Raw genomic sequence first — 20,785 nt, 5'->3', positions numbered from 1 at the left:
ATCAATTAGCAAAGTCCCCCCATCTGTTAGCTGGACGGGCTCGGCACATACGTTGCCTGCATGCCGGAGGAGGCACAAACCCCGGACACTTGTGGCTTTGTAAGCAGCAGCTCTGGTGGCTGTGAGAAAAGGGAGCTTGCCTGCGGCCAAGCCAGCAGGAGCTCTGCTGCACTTGTCTTTGCTGGCACTGGAGCTTTGCATTGAGTTAAGGAAAGCTGGTAGAAAGCACCCGGAAAAAGGGGTGCTGCTTCTGCACTTAGAATCATAGAAATGTCGGGCTGGAAGGGACCGCGGAGGTCATCGAGTCCAGCCCTCTGCACTGAGGCAGGACCAAGTCAACCTAGACCATCCCTAACAGGTGTTTGGCCAGCTTGTTCTTAAAAACTTCCAATGGGGGGGATTCCGTAAGATCACTTGGAAGCCTGTTCCAGAGGTTAGCCACCCTTAGAGTTAGGGCAGGTTTACACTGCCGGCAAAATTCAGCAGCAGTTGATGGGAGTTACGCAAGCTACACAGAGTAGCTTGTGTAACTGCCGTCGACTTTGTAACTTCCCTTTAGCGTGCCATCTCCACTGTGCTGCGCCGACAGGAAATGCTTTCCCATCGATACAGTGCTACACTGTTTTTGGAGGTGGTTTTATTAGATCGACTTCTGGATCGATTGAGCGTGTCTTCACTGCTGCTCAATCGAACCGGAAAAATCCATCTGACGGTGGCGAATTTGCCGCCGTCAGTGTGTACATAGCCTTAGAAAGTTTTTCCTAATATCTAAACTAAATCTCCCTTGTTGCAGGTTAAACTTTTTGCCTGACCTTCAGTGGATACGCTGCAGAAACATTGAGTAGGATGAATATAAGACCTACCTTTTAGGGTTAGTACTGCGGGAGCACCCTACAGGCTCCAATCAAGGATGAGGGCCCCATTGTGTTAGGTGCTGTACGTACACATAACAAAAAAGTCCCAAATAGCTGGCAGCCTAAGAGAGATGACAGGTGGATACAACAGACAGACAGGGTAGCATAAGGTAACAGTGACAGGATCGTGTCACGTAGCAAGCAACAGTCGCAGCATACAAGTTGGCCAGCATTGTGTCCATCCCTGGCATTAGGTGTGTTAGACAGTCACAAATTCAGAGAGGCTCATTAACAAAGCCCCTGCCCCCCATCAAGAACTAATAATGGTGCCTACGTGCAACAATTCTATAAATGTTGACATATAAATGCTTAAATTATCATTATTATTTATTACGTGTATCAGGGTAGTGCCTGGAGGCTGGCTGATGTCCCGGTGTGCTAGGTGCTGTACAAAGACATAGGGAGAAACTGTCCCTGCCCTGCAGAGATGAGTTCATCCTGCTTTCTCCATGGCACAGTCCATTGCCTTCTGCACAAAGCTGGGGAACTAGATAACTGTTGTTTGCCTTAAATCAGGGTATAAATGCCCCTTCAAAATAAAACCCTGGTTCACAATAACAAATCAAATGCCTGCACAGTCTAGGCCCCAAGAGTGACCTTACAATAACAAAACCAGTGCGTGCATAAGCCTAGCTCCCGAGGGTGACCCTACAATAACAAACCTGTGTGTGCATAAACTCAGCTCCCAAGGATGACGCTACAATAACAAACCTCCCTTATTTCTGGGGTGCTCACTGGCTGACAGACAGAGGTGGTGCCAGACTCAGCCAGCAGGGGGAGCCAGAGGGAAGAGACCAGCCCCACTGCCAAGAGCTGCCCTGGCAGGGAGGGAGGGGGAGGAAGACCTAGAGCACATGGGAGGATGGGGCATGGAGAAATACAGGGGTCACAGAGGACACTCGCCAGGCTCCCTCTGAACTGGGGGGTGGGGTACAGCTGGGTAGGAGGCAGGCACCTCCTAGTGGTGACATGGGCACAGAAGCCTGGGGAGAGGGGAACACAGGTGGTGTGGGGGCACAGAGCTCTGGGGGGACAGTGCTAGGGGGTGGGCATGGTGGAATGTGCGAGGCACAGAGCTCTGAGGGATACAGTGCTGGGGGGCTAGGCATGGGAGATTATGGGGGGCATAGAGCGCTGGGGGGAGGGGACATGGGGAATGTGAGGGGCCAGAATGCAGGGGGACATGGGGGCATAGGAGGGACAACTCGGGGGGTTTCTATGGGGTACCCAGAGTGCTGGGGGACATAGGAGGCTGGGAGGGACAGAACACGGGGGTGTTATGGAGGGGTCCCAGAGCGCTGTGGAGGTTGGCCCAGGAGTTGCGGGTACTGGGGGGCTGGAAGAGAACTGGGCACGTGGGACCCGGAGTGCCATGCTATGCGCTCACCCCCACACAGACAGCCACTCGTCTCAGGGGTGTAAACGAAGGACATGGTGCTACCGTGGGGGGAGAGTGGGGACTGTGCTCAACTGTGGAGCCAGCTTCTTGTGCCCCCGCTTCGCCCTTGGGGGCAGAATTATTCCCAACCACTGTCATGTGACTGCTCCGCCAATAACAGACCCCTGTGCGAGTAGCCAAGCTCACCTCCTGGAGTGACCCTACAATAACAAAGCAGTGTTGCACAGCCCAGCCCTAGGAGTGATGCTAGAACAACATTCTTACCCTCACGAGCAACCCTACAATAACAAACCAGGGAGGTATAGCCCAGCCCCTCGGAGTAACCCTACAATAACAACCCAACTTGGGCCCTTTGGCACAACCCTACAATAACAAAGGCGTGTGCAATGTGATAGTCACCTGACCCCCACCCTTTCCCGAGTCCCCTGGGCCGCTCTGTTTATTGCCCGGGGAGCAGCCCAGCCGTATTTCACAGCTATTGGTTAACTGCCCCCGCTCCCCCCCCCCCCCGGCATGTGCAGCTGGGGCAAGGAGGGCAGCTCCGGCCGGGGCCAGCATGTGGGATTTACCTCTCCAAAGCTCCTGGCCGGGCCGCTGCAAGAGACCCGGAGTGGGGGAGCCCCCTGCCGACAGGAGGGTCGCCCTCCAGCGGGGAGGTGCAGCCTCCGGGTGCCCTGCCGGGGACCCCCCATACCCGACCTGGGAAGCGGCCACCCCCCTCCCCGCAGGGGATGGGCAGCTCCCCCCGCCCCCCGGGGGGGACCCAGAGGCAGAGCCTGGCTGGGCGGATCGTGCGCGCGGTAAAGCCCCGGAGCAATGTGGCTAAGGCCTGCCTCCGGGGCCGGGGGGGTCAGGGCTCCCCGTTAGCTGGGCAGGTGAGTGCTGCTGGGCGGCAGCCCCGAGGGAAGGGGGGGGGCAGCAGGAGTTGAGCGTGCAACCCCGGGGAGGAAATCTTGGGGCGCAGCAGCCCCCTAGTTTTCTTAAGGCTGCGGGGGAGGAGGGCGCTCGGGTCCACCCCCGGGCAGGCACCGGGGAGCGGGAGGGGTTACCCGGGATCCCGCTAGATCGCGCGGCTCGGGGATCCCGGGAAGAGAAACTGCTGGGGGGAGGGGGTCCCCTGGCTCCTCTCCACGGGGGTTCTGGGAACTCGTGCTCCCGGCGGGGGTGTCAGGCCGTGCCCCCCCGCCCGCCTGCCTGCCTGCCTCTTGTGGGGCGCTGCTCGGAGAGGAAGCAAAGTGCTTCCCCACGCCCTTCCTCTCCCCTCCCTGCAGCTGCCTGGAAACTTTCCCCATTGTCTGCACAGGGGCTGGGCTGGGGGAGAGCCCCCCACCTCTGCGAGGAGCCAGAGCCCGGTCGGTGCACGTGTTTAGAAAGAGGCCCCCTCCAGTAGCGGAGGGGGAGGGGACTGGGAGCTGGCTGCAGGGCTGGTGTGGTGTTGCAGGAACCTCCAGAACAAAGAAGAAGCAGCAGCAAGCAACAACGTGCTGCCTGCAGCAGCAGCAGCTGCCTTTGCAATTTGCATCCACACTTCTGCTTGTTGGTTTCCCCTTCCCCCCACCCCCGCTCCCACTCCCTTCCCCCCACTCCCCCCGCATGCACTTCTCTCCCTTCTTTATCTCCGTGCCGATTCACACGTTTGCAGGGCTATTTGCTGCACCTCTTGTTGCTGGTAATGGCTCTTTGTGTATTGGGGGCTGGAAGGCAGTGGGATGAGTGTGTGAAAATATAATAATAATAATAAAAACACCTTCCAGAGCGGGGTAGATAAAACAGATCTGTGGCTATTAAACACACACTTACTACTGCCGGCAAACAAAGATCTGAAGTTTAGTAACGAATCTGTTAAGAGGGGAAGCAGTTTGCAAAAGAGACTGAAAGTGAAGGGGTTTTAAACTTCTGCTCTGGCTCATAACAACGGTCTGGATCTTTCACGGTTGGGGTTTAAGGAGTCCCGCTTCGCAAAGTAAAAATCTACAGCAAGAAAGTTGGATAGTGTGGTTTCTACATGCATGGTGGGAATTTAAAAGGATTCTAATTTAAGGTATAAATGTCTTAGAACAGTGTTTTGAATGTAGCTTTTTCCTAGAGGCAAAGTTTTTATTTTGGGATTGTTATGCTTGCTTTAATTTAAATTTCAACGTTTAGGTGCTTATCTTTGGAATGAAAATTACTTCGTGCTGGAGAACTGCACACAGTCATTTCAATTTTGAGTTTTTAGGCTTACAATTTAAATTACATTGTTTAGGCACTTTATCTGGTGGGGTTAGTGGGAGTGAAACTGAGTTAGAGCTACAAAATTACTAGATACATTCTGTTGTGTCTTTTTTTTTTTTTTTTTTTTTTTTTTTGCTTCCTTCACCAGAAGTCACCTCTGCTCCTATGTCTTCGGTATCCCCCTAATTTGAGTTAGAGAGAGAGAAGCTTTACTATTATATTGTCCCTGAGACTTCAGCAGCCTGGGAGATTCCGACTAAACTATGTGAGCTTCCAGTTCACCCCTCTCCATCCCCCAGAAAAAGTGTGGTGGTATCCAGGATGATTCCCTCTCAGGGGGTCTGTAAGAAAATAGAGCTTGGAGTGTGGGAACGAAGCATCCCAAGAAGAGAGAAATCATTGCAGTGTAAAACCAGATGAGTTGCGAAGAAAGTGGAACTGAGCTGGAAGGTTTGGCGGAGTGAAGAGACTGAACTAGTGGAGTGATCACTTTTTTTAGCTAGTTTTGTATTCCCTATTTTTAATAAGGGGGAGAGGACCCCTCTTTTTAGCAGTCAGGGCTGTTCCTTTGGCATCCTTCAATATCTAGGTCCAGCTAATAAAAAGCATCTCCTGCGCTGATCCCCTCCACCCTGGTTCGACAAGGAGCCATGAAGAAGTTCCAGTCGTTGCTGCAGCTTAGGAATGAATCGGCAGGTGCATACGACTTCCCTGAAGGTGGCGAGATGTTGAGCGGCTGCGAAGGTGGCTTTCTGATTGTGGAGAAGAGCGACGTCTGTCCTGGAGTGGACGCGGCCGTCCAGGCACAGAAGAAACGGAAGCGCTGCGGGCTCTGTGTCCCCTGCTTGAGGAAGGGGAATTGCGGCGCCTGTACCCACTGCCTGAACCGAAGGACCAGCCACCAAATCTGCAAAATGAGGAAGTGCGAGGCGCTGAAGAAGAAAAAATCGGTGCTTCTCAAGGAGGTGAGTGCCCCATTGGGCTGTTGAATGAGCGTGCGTGGTTGGTCACAGAGCATGAAGTCCGTGCTTTCCACTCCCACTCCCTAGGGAGTTCTGAAAGCTTAGAAACACTCCACTTTCTGCATCCCTTCTCCTGTATCTTCCTGGTTTCCCGAATGGAGGATAACTGATGGAAGTCCCTGGTGTAGGATCTTATGCAGGCAAATAGCAAAGATGCAGCTGGGGAAACGTATTAAAATAGGGTCCAACAGTGATGGGTCAGTTTTGCCCTGGCCCCTCGTGGGTGTGTTTTCTCACTGCCCTGGCACCTGGCGTTGTCTCAATGTTCATGCAGCACTGGTGACAATGACTGCACAGGAGGGAATTTGGGTTATTGACTGTGGTGGGGTCATAGGAGTGTTGGTGAAGGCAGAATTTGGTCCTTGTGTGTGAAAAGCATGAGTAATCATGGTCTATCGGGGAGAAGTGCAGGTGTGCCCAATCTGGAGCTTAAAGCTTCAGTGAAGCTCATCTCCTTCCACGTCACTTTGGGGGTGCATTGGATCCATATAAATGCAGATCCTGTTGGCGCCTACTTTGGCCTCTTTTCCCCTTCCTCCTCCCCACCCCCAAGCAGGACTCTCGGCCTTAGCCTATGTGAAGACCGCATGGAGGCCAATTCTGTGGCATGCTGATGGTTTGAAGGCCCTGGCCACTGCTTCCGTCTCAACCCTCCTGGGTGACTGCTGTGCAGGACATCAGTGGTGTGCAGGGCCATATGCTGAGTACTTTGTCCCTGGGTGACCAATACCACCTGCAGGGATGCTAGCTGGCATAAAAATGATAGAGGCTGTATCAATCCTCATGCTCCAGGGCTCTAGCTGATCCCTGAGAGCGGTCAGGAAGAAATTCTCTTCTCCCTTTGATGGTATAGCATTGCATTATTTGGGGTCATTATGGAGCATCCTCCAGGAGCACAGGAATTGCGAGACTGGATTAGGCCCAAGATCCATCTCGTTTAGTAACCTGTCTCTGACTGTGGCTGGCACTAGATGCATCAGGGAAGGTTACAAGAAACCTAATTCCTAATACTTAAAAATTGGCTTAAAACTGGAGCCTCTGGTCCTGGGGACAGGATGCTGGATGAGATGGACCACTGGACTGTTCTGGGAGAGGGGGGTGGGGTGGGGAAGTGGCGTTCTTAGGGTTTGCATGGAAAACAGGGTCTTTATTTCTTTAAAAGCTGATCCAGCTTCCTACATCTGTCTGGGAAGCCATAGCTGTGCCTGCCAGCTCCTCTTTAATTGCTGTGGAGTTGGTTGGGGTGCCCCGTGCAGAGGTTATGATCTAGGGGGGGAAGAAGGAGGGGCGCAGATATAGAGCAGGCAAATGCGCCTTTAAACAGGAATCTGGTTTACAAGCCCTGGGTAATTAACAACCCAGAAATGATCAGTCTGGGCTGATGCTCACAAATGGAGTTTGCTCGCCTAGGAAGAGATTGGAGGGGAAGATAATGTGGAAGCTTTTGGGCTGCTGTTTGGTTGTGGCGCTCTTGTCTCTCAATGTGCACGTTATCGGGTGCTGCTGTTAAACCAAACTGGCTTGTGACAGCAAAAAAACATTTGTCCAACTCAGAGCTACGGGCGGGGGGGAGAGCGGGGCCTTTGGAAGCAGCATGAGTCTATCATTGTGCATTGTGGCTGGAGCTTCTGAGCGCTGGTACACGGCTGGGAGAGTTGTTTGAATCTGCAGTGCAGGGTGGTTGTTAGGAGATATTTGCACCCTGTAATCCCTACTTTTATTATTTATTTAAATTGTGGTCTGGATCAGGGCCCCCATTGTGCTAGGGGCTGACCCATAGGTAGACGTGGTTCGTGCCCCAAAGAACTTACAATCTAAAGTCGAGATGCAGCAAGTGAGCCTGACAAACAGGAGGAGGAATGAGTTTGACGGTAAAAGGAACGGAGGCTAGATTTGTGTGACTTGATGGTGGCAACTCCCAAGAATTCCCTGTCAAATTATCCCCCCTCCCCTTTCTGGGAAAAGATACCCTGGCCTAGCTGCCTGTTCTTTTAATAACGTATCTAGCATCAGTCTCCTCTCTATTTGCATGAGGTTCTCAAACTGTTACCCTTCATGTTGAACCTGGCTTGAGGATCCCTCCCTTCCCATTCCCACTTCTCCCCAGGCCTCACTTCTCTTCCTGTTGGTGATCACAAAACATTCCCGTGGCGTCTACAGCACTTGCTTACATGGGAAAGTATCATTAGGGTAGTAGTGTTAGTCATAGCAGTAGCTTCAAATGCAGTTTAGCAACTGGGACGAAAGTGGAGAAGCAGCACGGTGACAGCTCTCTCCGGCCCATTGTTTGGCAACCTAGGATTCTTCTCATTGCGGATTGGGATTGTTTGAAATCCAAACTACCCCAGCTAGAAGAAGAGCTCATAGATTCCCAGGCCAGAAGGCACCATTGTGATCATAGTCTGACCATGGCACAAGCCAGAGAACTGCCCCAAAATAATTCCTAGAGCTGATCGTTTAGAAATACATCCAATCTTGAGTTAAAAACTGTCAGTGACGGAGAATCCACCATGACCCTTGGTAAATTGTTCCCATGGTTAATTACCCTCACTGTCGAAAATGTGCGCTTTACTTCCAGTCTGAATTTGTCTAGCTTCAGCTTCCAGCCATTGGATCATGTTAGACAAGATTGAAGAGCCCATTATTAAATGTTTGTTCCCTTGCAGATAGTTAGAGACTGTGATCAAGTCCCCCCTTCACATTTTCTTTAAGTTAAATCAGGGGGCCAGGGCCACATCACTCAGTCTTGCTTTTATGATGGGCTGGTGCGGCTCCTCCTGGCCAGGGCACTGGGCCCATGTCATGTGGGAGAGGGGCGAGACAGGGGGGAAAGGGTGGGGCCAGGAGGGGAGAATGAAGACTTGGAACTCCACTTGTGAAAGGTTGCTGACCCCTGCGCTATGGTAAGAAGGGTCTCACGTAATTGTAATGCCACTGGACTCAGCAGGCTGGTAAAAATGTGTTGGCGGGCTGGATGTGGCCTGCGGGTAATAGTTTGGGGACCCCTGAGCTAAATAGATTGAGGTAGTCCCAGGTAAGGAGGACCTTCCTTGGGAGAAAGAGCTCCTTGATATGGAGCATAGCTGGGACTGACAATGTATGGCCGTCTTTCTACAGCTCTAATCCTGCGTACAGCTCAACCAAGGAAAACCAGGAAACCTGATTCAGTCTGTAGAGCAAGATCCTATCACTGAAGCATCTCTGAGTGAGAGCTATAAAACAAGAGTTGCAGCATTATATGGGACAAAGATTACAAATTTCTGGTTTTACCGGCTAGGGTGGTTGCTACCTTCTGGTTAAAAATGTTGCACATGTAATTCTTAAAGAGACAGAGATTGGGAAGTAGCAGCAAATTCCTTTTCCTTTGGAGCATACCAAGTTGAAATACTTCTCTTTCTTTGCACACTGCTGTCTGCCACTCAACAAACTTCTTTGCCCTATCCTGGCTGCATTTTAGCTGTTTGTATGGAGGCTTGGCCTATGCACAGTTTCTTTACTGGTATAACTATATCGCTTAGCGGTGTGATTTTTCTGTTTTTGTTTGTTTGTTTTTAAACCAGTATATTTGTACCGGTTCAACCCCTGGGGTGGACACGGTTATACCAGGGTCAGGGTGCCTTATACTCGGGGTGGATAAAAATCAACAATTTAAAAAAAAAAAAAAAAAGTTTAAAGGATTTTTTAAAATTGAAATTAAGTAAGTTTCTTTTTAAAATTGAACCTATTACATTTGAAAAGACAACAGGCTATGCTTATTTTAAAGGAAGCACAAGATGGAAAGAGCTCAGGCTAAATCTTCAAAAGCAACTAGTGATTTTTTAGAGGTGAGGGGTGTCCAAATTAAAGGGCACTTAATGGCCTGATTTTCAGAATGTACCATGCACTCATCTGCTGAAAATCAGGCTCCGTTCAGGTGTTGTCTCAAGTTGGACACCCTCAAAATCACTAGTAGTTTAAAAAATGTTGGGGTAGCCTTCTGTGTCTCCCCGAACTGTTGATCCAAGATGACATGATAACGTGGTGTTATAAGGCATGAAAATGAAGACATAGCCTGTGTTTTTTTGTTTTTGTTTTTTATCACATCCCTGGGCTTTCACTTGAGATTACTAGAAAAGGGTGTGGAAAGGTATCAAATAATCTCAGCATATCTCCTAAGAGTGGAGGAAATGTGAAAGTGTAACTGTTGGTTGTTTTTGGTAAGATCTGATTGTTCTGTCATCTTTAAATTAATTTTTCTGGGAATGGAATGTGGTGGGTCTACAACCCTTTAGGTTTTCAGGGGCAAGCTTAGATATCGCTGCTGTTCTATTAATCGACTTGATTGCTAAACAGTGTTGCTCCTCAGAAAGTCCTGCCTGTCAGAATCCTCATGCTTCAGGTCATCTGCCAACCTCTAGCTATTGACAGTCAGGAGGCAACTTTCCCTGGGGACAGGTTATCCCAGAACTGCCTCCTGTAGGGTTTCATGCACTTTAGTTTGAACCATCTGGTGCTGACCCATTGACTGCATTGAGATATTGCACTAGATTGACCACAGCTCTGATCTAGGTATGTCACTTCCTATGATGTTCTTGCTATAGGCCTGATTCTGCAACCTTCACTTATGTGAGCTGTCTCACTGAGAGGTCACTAGGGCTGCCTGCCTTAGTGGGGACTATTCAGTCATGTTGAGCAGACTTAGGCTTCTTTTTCTTAGCACAAGTCCTCTGGCTCATGTCTTCTGGCTCTGGAGAGCAGAGTCAGATCTGGTGGGGACTGAACCTTATCCTGTCTGGATTTCAAGGGATATCTCTGTCTTTAGCCTGAAGGCAGAGTTGCTTCTTTTTTAAATGTAGGCACCTCTTGATTGAGCTGTCTGTGTCAGTGGGATGATAGGGCCCTTGGGATATCAGTGTGGAAAGTTTCTCTCTGACTGTATCAGATAGGGAGATATTAATGCTACTGGACAAGGCACTGGTAAGATCTCCTCAGAATACTGTGTACAATTCTGGTCCCTGATGTTGAAGAAAGATGAATTCAGACTAGACCAGGTGGAGAGAGAGGTGCTAGGATGATCAGCTGAATGGAGAGCCGTGAGAGGCGACTGAAAGAGCGTGGCTTGTTTAGCCTAACAAAGCAATGACTGAGAGGGGATATGATTGTCCTCTATAAATACATTGGGAGGTATGAGGGGTTAAACACTAGGGAAGGAAAATAGCAATCTAAACTAGAGGACATTTTGCTCAAGAACAAAATGGTCATGAACATTAGAAAGCTGGAAATTAGAAGGTTTCTAATCATCAGAGGATGCTTCCAATAGGAGCAGTGGGTGCAAACAACCTAACTAGCTTGAAGATGGAACTTGCTAAATTTATGAATGGGACTAAATGACGGGTTTGCTGGGGACTGGATTCAGTGACTTAAGATGTCCCTTCTGCTCCCTTCTGTGTCATCAGGTGATTTTAAAAACAAAATTTGTGCAATTACAACTCCTGTCTAAATGTTGACGTTCTGATTTTGTTGGTGGTGGCCGGGTGGGGGAATCTTGCCTTACTTTAGATAACTGGGAAGGAGGAATACAACATTTCAGGGGAGAGATTTTAGACTTCTTGATTGTTCAAAGAATATCCATTCTGTATAAAAACCCAGATACTGATGTTCTCTTCTTTCTCCCTTGCTCTCACTCATTTCATGTTCCTTTCCCTCTCTCTAAAGTGTGTCCAGCAGAAGACAAGCACTTTCCAGCCGCACAGTGGCACTCATAACTTCTGCACAGCCAGGTTTTTCACCCTATACTGGCAACTGCATGAAACTGACTCAGAGCAGTCCTATTCTGGGTTAATGTCCCATCCCTCCTGCCGTATGAGGGCTCAGGTGGGGGTTATGCTGGAGGAAGATGGGATTCTGCTGCTAGAGGGCTGAGGGGAGAAAGGAGCTACTGTATTGGCAGATGTAGGAATCCCACTGTTCTGCACCAATCTTAATTTCTGGGTCTTTATGCAGGATGGATATTCCGCAGGATGGGTTGGTCTTGAATGATCAATGATCAGATGATTTCTGATGGGGGCAGCTGTGTGAAAAATAGCTGCCTCTGGGCATTATAAATTCTTTGACTGCTAGTTCCATGCCCTGTCGTGCAGGAGGTCAGATTAGATTATGATCCCTTCTGGCTTTGAAGTCAGTGGCCTAAATTTTCAAAAGTGTCTAGTGAATTTTTAGGAGTCAAACTTCAGACCCCTTAAAGGAGCCTAATCTAGATTTCCCATGAACTGCTGGGCTCCTGCCCGCTGTAACCCAGACCTCTTTGATGTGTCCAGATGAGGCATCCAAAGCCACTTTTGAAAATCTTGGCTAGTTAATCCTTGGAATCTGGGTGTGGAGGGTTTAAAATAAATAAATAAACCCCTAGCAAAAATCTGCAGCTGGGTATATAATTTAAAATAAAGGCTGCCCTGTTAACCTACTCCATGGCATTGAACAGTGGTTTGCCGCAATTCCTGTCGGCAGTGATGGTCTGCTCTGGTCCTCTGACGCGTGACCTCAGCTCGGGGAACACAGGGCTTAGAGGTGTCAGATAAGTTTCACTAATGAAAGTTTCTGTGGGCTTTGGCTGTCCCCACTTCCTGGCCCTTCCTGTTCCCTTGGTGTTCTGTCTTCATGCCTTCCACTCCACTATACATCTCATTGAGGCACTCCCTTCCCTGTATTTTCCTCTCTCCTCTCCCTCGTGCCGTCTTGCTGACGGAAAGACTTAGGGCATGTCAACACTGGGAAATTGATGACATAGCTATGGTGGAATAGTTTTTCTGCCAGAGCTGTTCTGGAATAACTCCCCCATGTGGACATTCTCTTCCAAAGTAAGTGATTCTTTAATCTTGATTAATCACTCTGCTTTGGAAATGGACCAGCTATCCTGGAATTCCAGAATAGAGTGTCTACACTTGAAGAGCTATAGCAGAATAGTTATTCCACTACAGCCATGGCTAGAGATTCCCTTCATAGAGAAGGCCTGAATTAAAAGCGTCACTGGACCCCAAATGTCCCCTGCCCAGAGCCTGTATGGAACAGCTCTGCTTGCACCCCAGATTGTGAGGTTTTCCCCTTCCTCCGGATTTAGCACACTTTGCCTGCCACAGGCCATAAGCTGGAAGGAGAGAGCAGGGGATTCACAAGCTGTCCCGTAGCAGTGATGTGACGTGGCCATGGGAAAAGCTGATCCACAGTGCGGTTACCAGTGTCGTTTAGTTTTGTGGAAGGTGGAGGTGGCTGCCTCTTGTTCAGCCCTTCCTGTGCCTGCCCGCTTCTCATAAACCTTTCCTAATGCAGGAGTGTGTGGGAGCCCGGTGTCTGTCAGGCAGATACTGCTGGGTTAGTGTTCTCTAGCATATAACCCAGAACACGCTGCCTGTGTTGACTGGCGGGTAACTTCCTGTCAGTTAATGACTAATTTTCCAGTTTCTATCAAGTTGCTTGGCTGTGTGAAGACTAGTCAGCATTCGTGGAAGAGCTGGCTGCAGTCGCTGATCAACTCATAACAAGACATGGAACGGGTAACTGCTTGTTTCTTTGGGGCCATCACATAATTATTTCATCACTCAGATTTGGAGCTGGGGTTGAGCGTTTGTTGGGGCAGGCTGTGTTCATAGAATTGTAGGACTGGAAGGGACCTCGAGAGGTCTTCTAGTCCAGTCTCCTACACTCAAGGTAGGACTAAGTATTAGTCCATCACGTATTATGCTAGTGATTTAGAATGAGCAGCCAGGTCAATAACTGGTGCTGATTGTGGTTTGGTCCTGAGAGGGGACGCGATTTGCCCATGGTCAGTGGGAGAGCTGGGAATAAAACCCAGGTCTTCTGGTTCCCCATCGAGTGGTGGATCCATTGGGCTATGCGAGCCTGGACTGAAAGGAACATTGAAGCACACATAAAACCCCTACTTGGTGGTAATATAGATGTGATCCCAATCTTGACACACATGCAAGATAAGGAAGAGCCCCAGGCCTTTCTAAGGAGTAGCATCTGTTTTCTGTATTTAAGCCATGAAAAGGCTTCCAAGCAGCCTCAGATAAATTCCCCACCTTCTTCCAGTCTAAACAGCCCACTGTTTCTCGGAAGCAGTGGAGGGCAGGACTGCTGTTGTGGTTCCCATGGGAGCATGTGGAATCACTGCCTTCAGAAGCAGCTGTCTTCACTGTGTTACGTGGCTTGTGGAAGCAAGCCTATCAGCCTGGGTCAACAGGCCTGGGTAGCAGGGCTCCCTCCAGAGCTGTAGACGGTCCTTTGAAGTTGTGGTTCGGACTGCTCCAAGGCTCTGAATCTAAGAACGGCCAGACTGGGTCAGCCCAGTGGTCCATTTAGCCCGGTTTCCTGTCTGCCTACAGTGGCTGGAGCCAGCTGCTTCGAAGAGAATGAACAGAGCAGGGCAACTATCGAGTCATCCATCCTCTGTCATCCAGTCCCAGCTTCTGGCAGTCAGAGGATTAGGGACACCCAGAGCATGAGGCTGCATCCCAGACCATCTTGGCTAATAGCCATTGATGGACCTGTCCTCCATGGATTTATCTAATTCTTTTTTGAACCCCGTTATACTTTTGGCCTTCACATCCCCCAGCAATGACTTCCACAGGTTGACTGTGCATTGTGTGAAGAAGGACTGCCTTATCGTTGTTTTTAACCTGCTGCCTGTTAATTTCATTGGGTAACCCAGGGTTCTTGTGTTATGTGAAGGGGTAAATAACACATCCCTGTTCACTTTTTCCACACCATTCATGATTTTATAGACCTCTGTTATATTCCCTTCCCCCTGCAGTCATCTCTTGTACAACCTGAACAGTCCCAGTCTTTTTAAGCTCTCCTCTTAAACCCAAGAACAGCTTACACAGCTATGTTTAGGGTGCTGGCGTGAGCCTGAGTCTGCTGACCCGGGCTGGAACTCTTGCTCCAAAACACTGTGTAAATGTACCCTAAGAGGCGGGGGAGAATCTTGGTTACTGTTTTATCTCCTTATAGGAGGTCCCCTTTCCCTTCTCCTCCCCTGTGAGAATAGAGGACCCGATAAGTTTCACTCCTCACATCCAATAAGTGCCAGTGAGGCCAGTGATGCTGTGCCCTGAAAGTTGAAACTGCAGCTGATGGTGCACGTGAAATCTGTGTACAAAACAGGTATATCGGAATGCATGTAGTGGCCAGTCAAATCCTGTGGATGCGACCTGCGGGGGTGCTGTCCAGCCGGCGCAGATGTGAGCTAGTTGGTGAGGATTCTGTCCACATCTGCGTTAGACTACCATACCAGGGCGGGAATGTCCAGGGACTACCTGGCTGTGGTGCAGAGCCAGTTGATCATCCTTGCAACAGGCTGCCATTGTGCTGGCGGGCAATGTCCCTGACACTCCCGTGTACAAACTTCTGTCCGAGGGGGATTGGGGTGAGGGGTGGAGCAGAGCTTTGGTTATTGCTGTCAGAGGGTGTATATCACTTAGCCTCGAGATCATTGCTAGGCTGTTGGAAGAGGAATTCTCTTCCTGTCAGTCCCCCACTCCTCCTTTTACTCCAGCTCCTGGAGTAGGTGGGGGAAGGGCAGAGGCGCACATGAAACAGATGTAGCTGGAAGGGTTTAAATGTCTTTGGCTGCTCTGTTCCTTGGCTGGGCTCGCCTCCTGGGTTTGTGCCAATAGCCTCCAGAGAACGTCCAGCATCGGGGCTTCCCCTGAGCGTGTACCTTTCCTAATGCAATAAGATCTGCCAGCGTGACCTCTAGCCCTTTATCAGGGCCTAGATCATGCCTTTGGCAGGGGAGGGGCTTGGATTCAGGAGGTCTGCTCCATCTCTTTGCTTGGCAGACACAGCGGCTTTGATCGTCATGGGACTCCCTGGGTTCTATTCCCAGCTCTGCCGTTGATACTGCAGTGCCCTGTGCCTCAGTTTCCCCTGTTGCAAAAGGTGAGGTAGTGCTGTTTACCCACCTTTGTAAAGGACTCTTTGGGGCTAGAGATGGTCAGACACATGTCTGCGAAGTCACTCACGCCAGCCTAGTAGGAGATCAGCTCCCTACCTTGAGAAGCAGGCAATGTCTAGCTGAAGGATGGAAGGTGAGATAGTGGATAGACCATGGGACTGGGACCAGCAGACCTGTTCTATCCCAGCTCTGCCACTGACTGCTGAGGATATTGGGCAAGTGCCTGCCCCTCTCTGTGCTTGTTTCCCTTCCACCCACCTGTGGTGTGTCTTGGCTGTTTAGTTAGGTAGCTCTGTGGGGCAGGGACTCTTGCTCTGTAAGTACAGCACCCAGCACAGCATGGCTGTGCTCTAGGTTGTGGGGGCCTCTAGGAGCTACCGTAATGCAGCTTATAAAGCCGCACAAAAAGCTGGCGATGTTTTGTGCACGGTCTTGTTAGTTCCATGTTGTTTTGTAACCCTTGGATGAGGGTTTATTGGCCTCATGGAAGAATGGGTGCCTAGAGGGAAGAGGGTTGAGACAATGTGGAACTGGTCTAGTTTTGGGCGAGGCTCGGGGGATTATTCCACAAAACTGGACCCATCTTTATCTACCTGTCACCGATTTGACTCTCAATTCTGACCTCCCATTTTCACTGCTGTAAATCCAGAGTTCCTCTGTTGACTTAAGTGGAGTGACTCTGGATTTAAACCAGCGTGACGGAGGCCTCGTCTACGGTACAGGCGCTACGGCATTGGAGCTATGCTGCTGTAGCGCCGTGATGTAGATGCTTCCTATAGCAATGGGACCATCGCTATAGGAACTTTACCTCCCTGAGCTATGGCAGTTATGTGGATGGAAGCTTTCATCCATTGACCTAGCTGTGTCTATCCCAGAGCATAGCTATGGTGCTCAAAGGAGTGGATTTTTCACACCGCTGCGTGCCATAGCTATGTGGCCCTAACTTTGACGTGTAGACCAGTCCCGAGAGCAGAACCTGAACCTTTGCTCCTGGTCTGGCTTTAGAGGGCCAGGCTTATTTCTGGAGTTGTTGAGGTGACTTGGCTCTTCTGAGGAACAGAATTAGCTTCTCCCTTGGGCATGGTTGTTTCTCTGCAGAAAACACCAGTGCATCTGCCAGGTCCAGGATGGATTCGCTTTGATTGCAGTGTTGGCTTACACGCTCTCAGCTAAAGTGGGAGGGCGGATTTCTGTAGGTGAGTAACACTTGTGACTCCAATTCTCCTGCCTCTCACTTAGGAGCTCAGCATGCTGGCTCCTGCTGTGTGTATTGGAGGCCCTGCGTAATCACCTGGCCTGGAGACAGGTGTGGGATTTCCCAAATCATTAGTGGCGCATTCATCAGGGGAGTGGATTTTGCAATTGAAAGAGCCTTTCTCAGCTCTGTCCGGGAGTTCCCTCCTCCGCTTGCGGAGCTGTGAACATGCTGCGGGATTTGCTTCCTTGCTCTGGGATAAGCATCCAGGTACCTAGGAAGGGGTTAGCTGTGGAGGTGGGTTCTTGCTCACCGCCTCTGCTTTACTGCCACAAGGAGTCTTGCGTTGTTGGGGGGTTGTGATGAGTCAACCGACTGACGGATGGTGCTAGCTGCTGAGTTGAGTTTGGGTCTATTGAAAGGTGCTTGGGCCTGGTGTCCAGGGGTGCTGGTCTCTGGATCCAGGAGGGAGAGTGATGCAACTTGAGCCACTAACCCTGTGCCTTGGTGAGACTGCTGCAGCTTCTCCCAGGCCGCAGTGGCTTCTTTCTTCCTTGAACCTCCTGCTCCAGGCCCAGCTCCTCGACTTAGGTTGGGGAGGGCAAGGAATGGGCCCCTCCTCAAACCTGGAGTGAATGCAACTCAACTGCATGTAGGGGTTTCCCACTGCTGTGGGGTGCGAGCTGTGCATGTCCAGGATTCTGCTCAGAACGAACCCGCAGTTCCTGAGGCTCTGTTTCTGCGGGTGGGAGGGTAGAACTCTCTAAGTGGTTTGCACCATGCAGGTCTCTGTTCCCGCTACGCTGATGTGATTGGATTCTAGAAAGGTAGGCTTGGCAAAATTCTATTTTTATTTTTCTCTAACTTCACCGGATGACATCAACATTGATTTTTAGCAGTCTTTCTGATTTTTAAATGTTCACAGTTGCACAAAATTAGGGGTTTGAAGCATTTTTAAAAATTTGTATCAATTTAAATTTTCACAATTGCAAGATGTTATGGGGGGGGGGGGTCAGAGAGTAAAGGGGGTAGGACAATAATTATTTAATAACGTTAGACTCTGAGATTCAAAAAGTTAAAGCTTTATAACCGTTAACAAACACATTGTCAATATCGCATGTCCAGATGTACCAAGTAAATATCCTTAAATCAAACTCTAAGAAAAATGCTGCTTGAGAACTTATAGAAGTGTACAGATAGGCAAGTAATTATTATCGATGGAAATATTGTGTGTGTGGGTGTGAGAGAGAGAGAAATCGATTTTTGCCAATCAAAATTGAATCCTTCCAGGCCTATACATACATTTTTATACCACGCTCCTCACCATAGCATCTGCGTGCCTTCCAGTAGTACTATCAGTAACGTGATAAATATCTGTCATGTTGTTTGTACTCATCCTTTCTCCAGGGGAGGAGTGTGTGAAGGTGGAGTGCCTAGGTTTGGTGGGATTTTTATTTTGTGTTTGTTAAATAAATATAGCTGTTGCTTGGTGTTTCTGTTAGAGAAGGCAAGATCAAAGAAACGTGCCTGGCACTTTCAGTGGAAAGTGGTTAGGTTAGGGATAGTCCACAGGGGATGTCTGTATTACTGTAGAGCTGTAGCATAGACGCCTCCTACATCTACAGAAGGGGTTTGCCATCACTGTAGTTAATCCACTCCTGCGAGAGGTGGTAGCTAGGTTGATGGCAGATTTCTTCCATCAGCCTAGCTGTGTTTACCATGATGGTTAGGATGACCTAACTATGGTGCTCAGGGCGTAAAATTTTTCACAGCCCTGAGTGGTGTAGCTTGGTCGCTCCAGTGTAGACCAGGCCTTAGTTACTGGAGGAGTTCGTTCCACAGCCTCTGACCGTCCCGGGGAAGGTTCTGTCTCCTGCACGGAGGAGCTTTACTCTGACTGTTGAAAGAGAGTTCCATCGTCCCAGAGGAGCGAAGTTGTCAAGCATGGTCTGTCCCACAGATCTAGCTGGTTGGTTTGGTGTCCTGGACCCAGGCCATGGTGCACTTGGAAGATAAGGACTGAGCCACTGCAGAGGAGAAATTCTGACTTCCACTGGATTGTTTCCCCTCTAGTTCCGCTTCTGGCAGTCACAGGAATGGGGGGAATAGGAGGGTTGAAATGCAATGTCTCTTATTTCCCAAAGCGCGGGAACCGGTGCATGAGGCCACCTGGCAGCTTCCCAAGCTCAGCTGGCTGCTTCATTGAGAAACCACAACTTGTCCTGCTGCTTGCGGTCTGTGCCCCAACTCCCCAGCAGAGGGGATTAGCTGCAGAACGTGCTCTGCCAACACCCGCCCCCTGTCTGATTTCCTGCCCAGGAGAAGTGGGTGAGCAGCGCGAACGTGTCTGACTAGCATGGAGTCTCTCAGGCGGCCTTCTAGGTCCCCAGTAAATCTCTGAGTCAACCCTTTCATCGGCAGCTGTGGCGAAGCTTGGAGGCGGAGCGCTGCTGGCGGGAGAGCCCCACTGATCACAAACAATGGCAAGGCTGAGTGTCTTGCCATCAGAAGTAACCCCTGCCCCTGTGCCACAAGAGTGGTGTTTAGCTGGTAGAGGGACCTCAGTGTTTAGGTTCCTAAATCCTACTGGCTTGTTAGGTGCCTAAATACCTTTGAGGATCTGGGCCCAGTGTGTTTTTGCTTGGAGGATGCGTGAATCCTGCTGTCAGTAAAGTTAACAATGTTTGATGTTTCTCAACCACCCTGTCGTCCTTAAAGATCCCAAAGGGCTTTTCCGGAATCGGTTCGCATCCTGCTAAAATGCAGCTGTTTCCAGGCTGGGACTCGGCCGCTGCTTAGAACAGCACACAACAAGGTGCCATGAGACAAAGAGGAGGAATGCTGTATCCATTTGAAACTGCAAGGTGGAAGGGGGGGCTCTGGATAGGTAGGAGTGTGGACTCCACCAAGGACATGAGTTAATTGTGCAGGTGGCAGCTGGGACTTTCTAGCACTTTGTATTTTCAAAACACTTTATAAACCTAATCTTTGCAACTCTCCCCCTCCCCCCAGCAATCAGCAGTCCTCATCTTACAGATGGTGAAATGATTTGTCCAAGAGCTAGGCCCGCAGCCACAATTCCCTGCTCCCAGTGTTGTGCTCCATCCACTAGGCCATGCTGCCTCTGGGTATAAGTTCCTTGCACCTTTGTGAAAAGTGCCACAAGACTTTTAAAGCACACTAGTGGTCATGGCTTTGGACTTTTCACCTCTGAAAAGCAGCACCTCCAGCACCTTGGGGTGTCTGGCTCAGTTCTGGCCCGGGGGGAAGAGAGTTTCCTCTTGAATGACTACCAGTGCAAGTGTACCCCAGGCTTGTCTTTGCTTAGCCTGTGAGCTCCAGCAGGATGGCCGCCAGAGGGGGAAAACTGTGCGCTGTAGCTGTGAAGTTTAATACATTTAATAGCTTACATGACCTGATCTGTTCTGAGCTGCTCGGAATTGGAAGCGGCAGTGTGGTTTCCAATGGATGTGCGGGAATCTAGCAGCCCAGTCAGGTCCTTGCGCTGCTGTCATCAAGAACAGCATTTTGCTTCCTCTCCTGAGTCACGGGCATGAGTTACAGAGCTGCAGGGAACCCTTGGTTAATTATAATACAGTGCCAACTTCTGTGTCCCTCCTGCCATCCTTCTCTGGGCATTGGGGGATGGGGCAGGTAGAGAGAGTGCTGCCAGGCAAGCTACAGGGCAGAAGGTTTCATTGAGAGGCAATCCACAGCCCTGCTCCAAAGTGACCATCAACAGCAGAAGCAATTTTTCTTTTAACCCTCTCATTCCCAGTGAGGTGGGGTGATTGGGTGAGGATTTAGAAATCTGGATCATCCCTGGTCTCCTTGGGGCAGAGACCATCTTCTTGTTCTGTGTTTGTACAGCACCTAGCACAGTGGGGTCCTGGTCCATGACTAGGGATTCTGGGCACTCCAATAGACAGATGATAATTAATTATAATGATCTCTAATGACCACAAGGGAGAAGCTGCCCTCGACCTTGAGTACTACAGTGGGAAGGGGGTCGTCCTGCCAAGAATAACTGAGTTGGTGGCTGTGCAAAGGTCTTTGGAGCTATATTTAAGATTTCAGTGCCACTGGAGTTCTTCTTTCCTTTCAAGG

General features: G+C 49.8%; 1 protein-coding gene across 1 annotated transcript in view; it reads left to right on the top strand.

The window, feature by feature from the left end:
- The first annotated feature begins 2,877 nt into the window (after positions 1 to 2,877).
- The window catches only part of TET3 (tet methylcytosine dioxygenase 3), a 133,797-nt gene continuing 115,889 nt past the window's right edge, over positions 2,878 to 20,785 (top strand). Inside the window, exons 1-2 of the mRNA XM_067532318.1 lie at positions 2,878 to 3,188; positions 4,676 to 5,492. Coding sequence (XP_067388419.1) covers positions 5,178 to 5,492 — 315 coding nt within the window. The 5' untranslated portion in view covers positions 2,878 to 3,188; positions 4,676 to 5,177. The remainder of the gene's footprint in view (positions 3,189 to 4,675; positions 5,493 to 20,785) is intronic.

This window comes from Emydura macquarii, unplaced genomic scaffold, assembly GCF_026122565.2.
Source record: "Emydura macquarii macquarii isolate MOO-44397 ecotype Brisbane River unplaced genomic scaffold, CSIRO-AGI_Emac_v2 contig_3257, whole genome shotgun sequence".
NCBI lineage: Eukaryota > Metazoa > Chordata > Testudines > Chelidae > Emydura > Emydura macquarii.
This window is presented reverse-complemented; position numbering and strand designations above follow the sequence as displayed.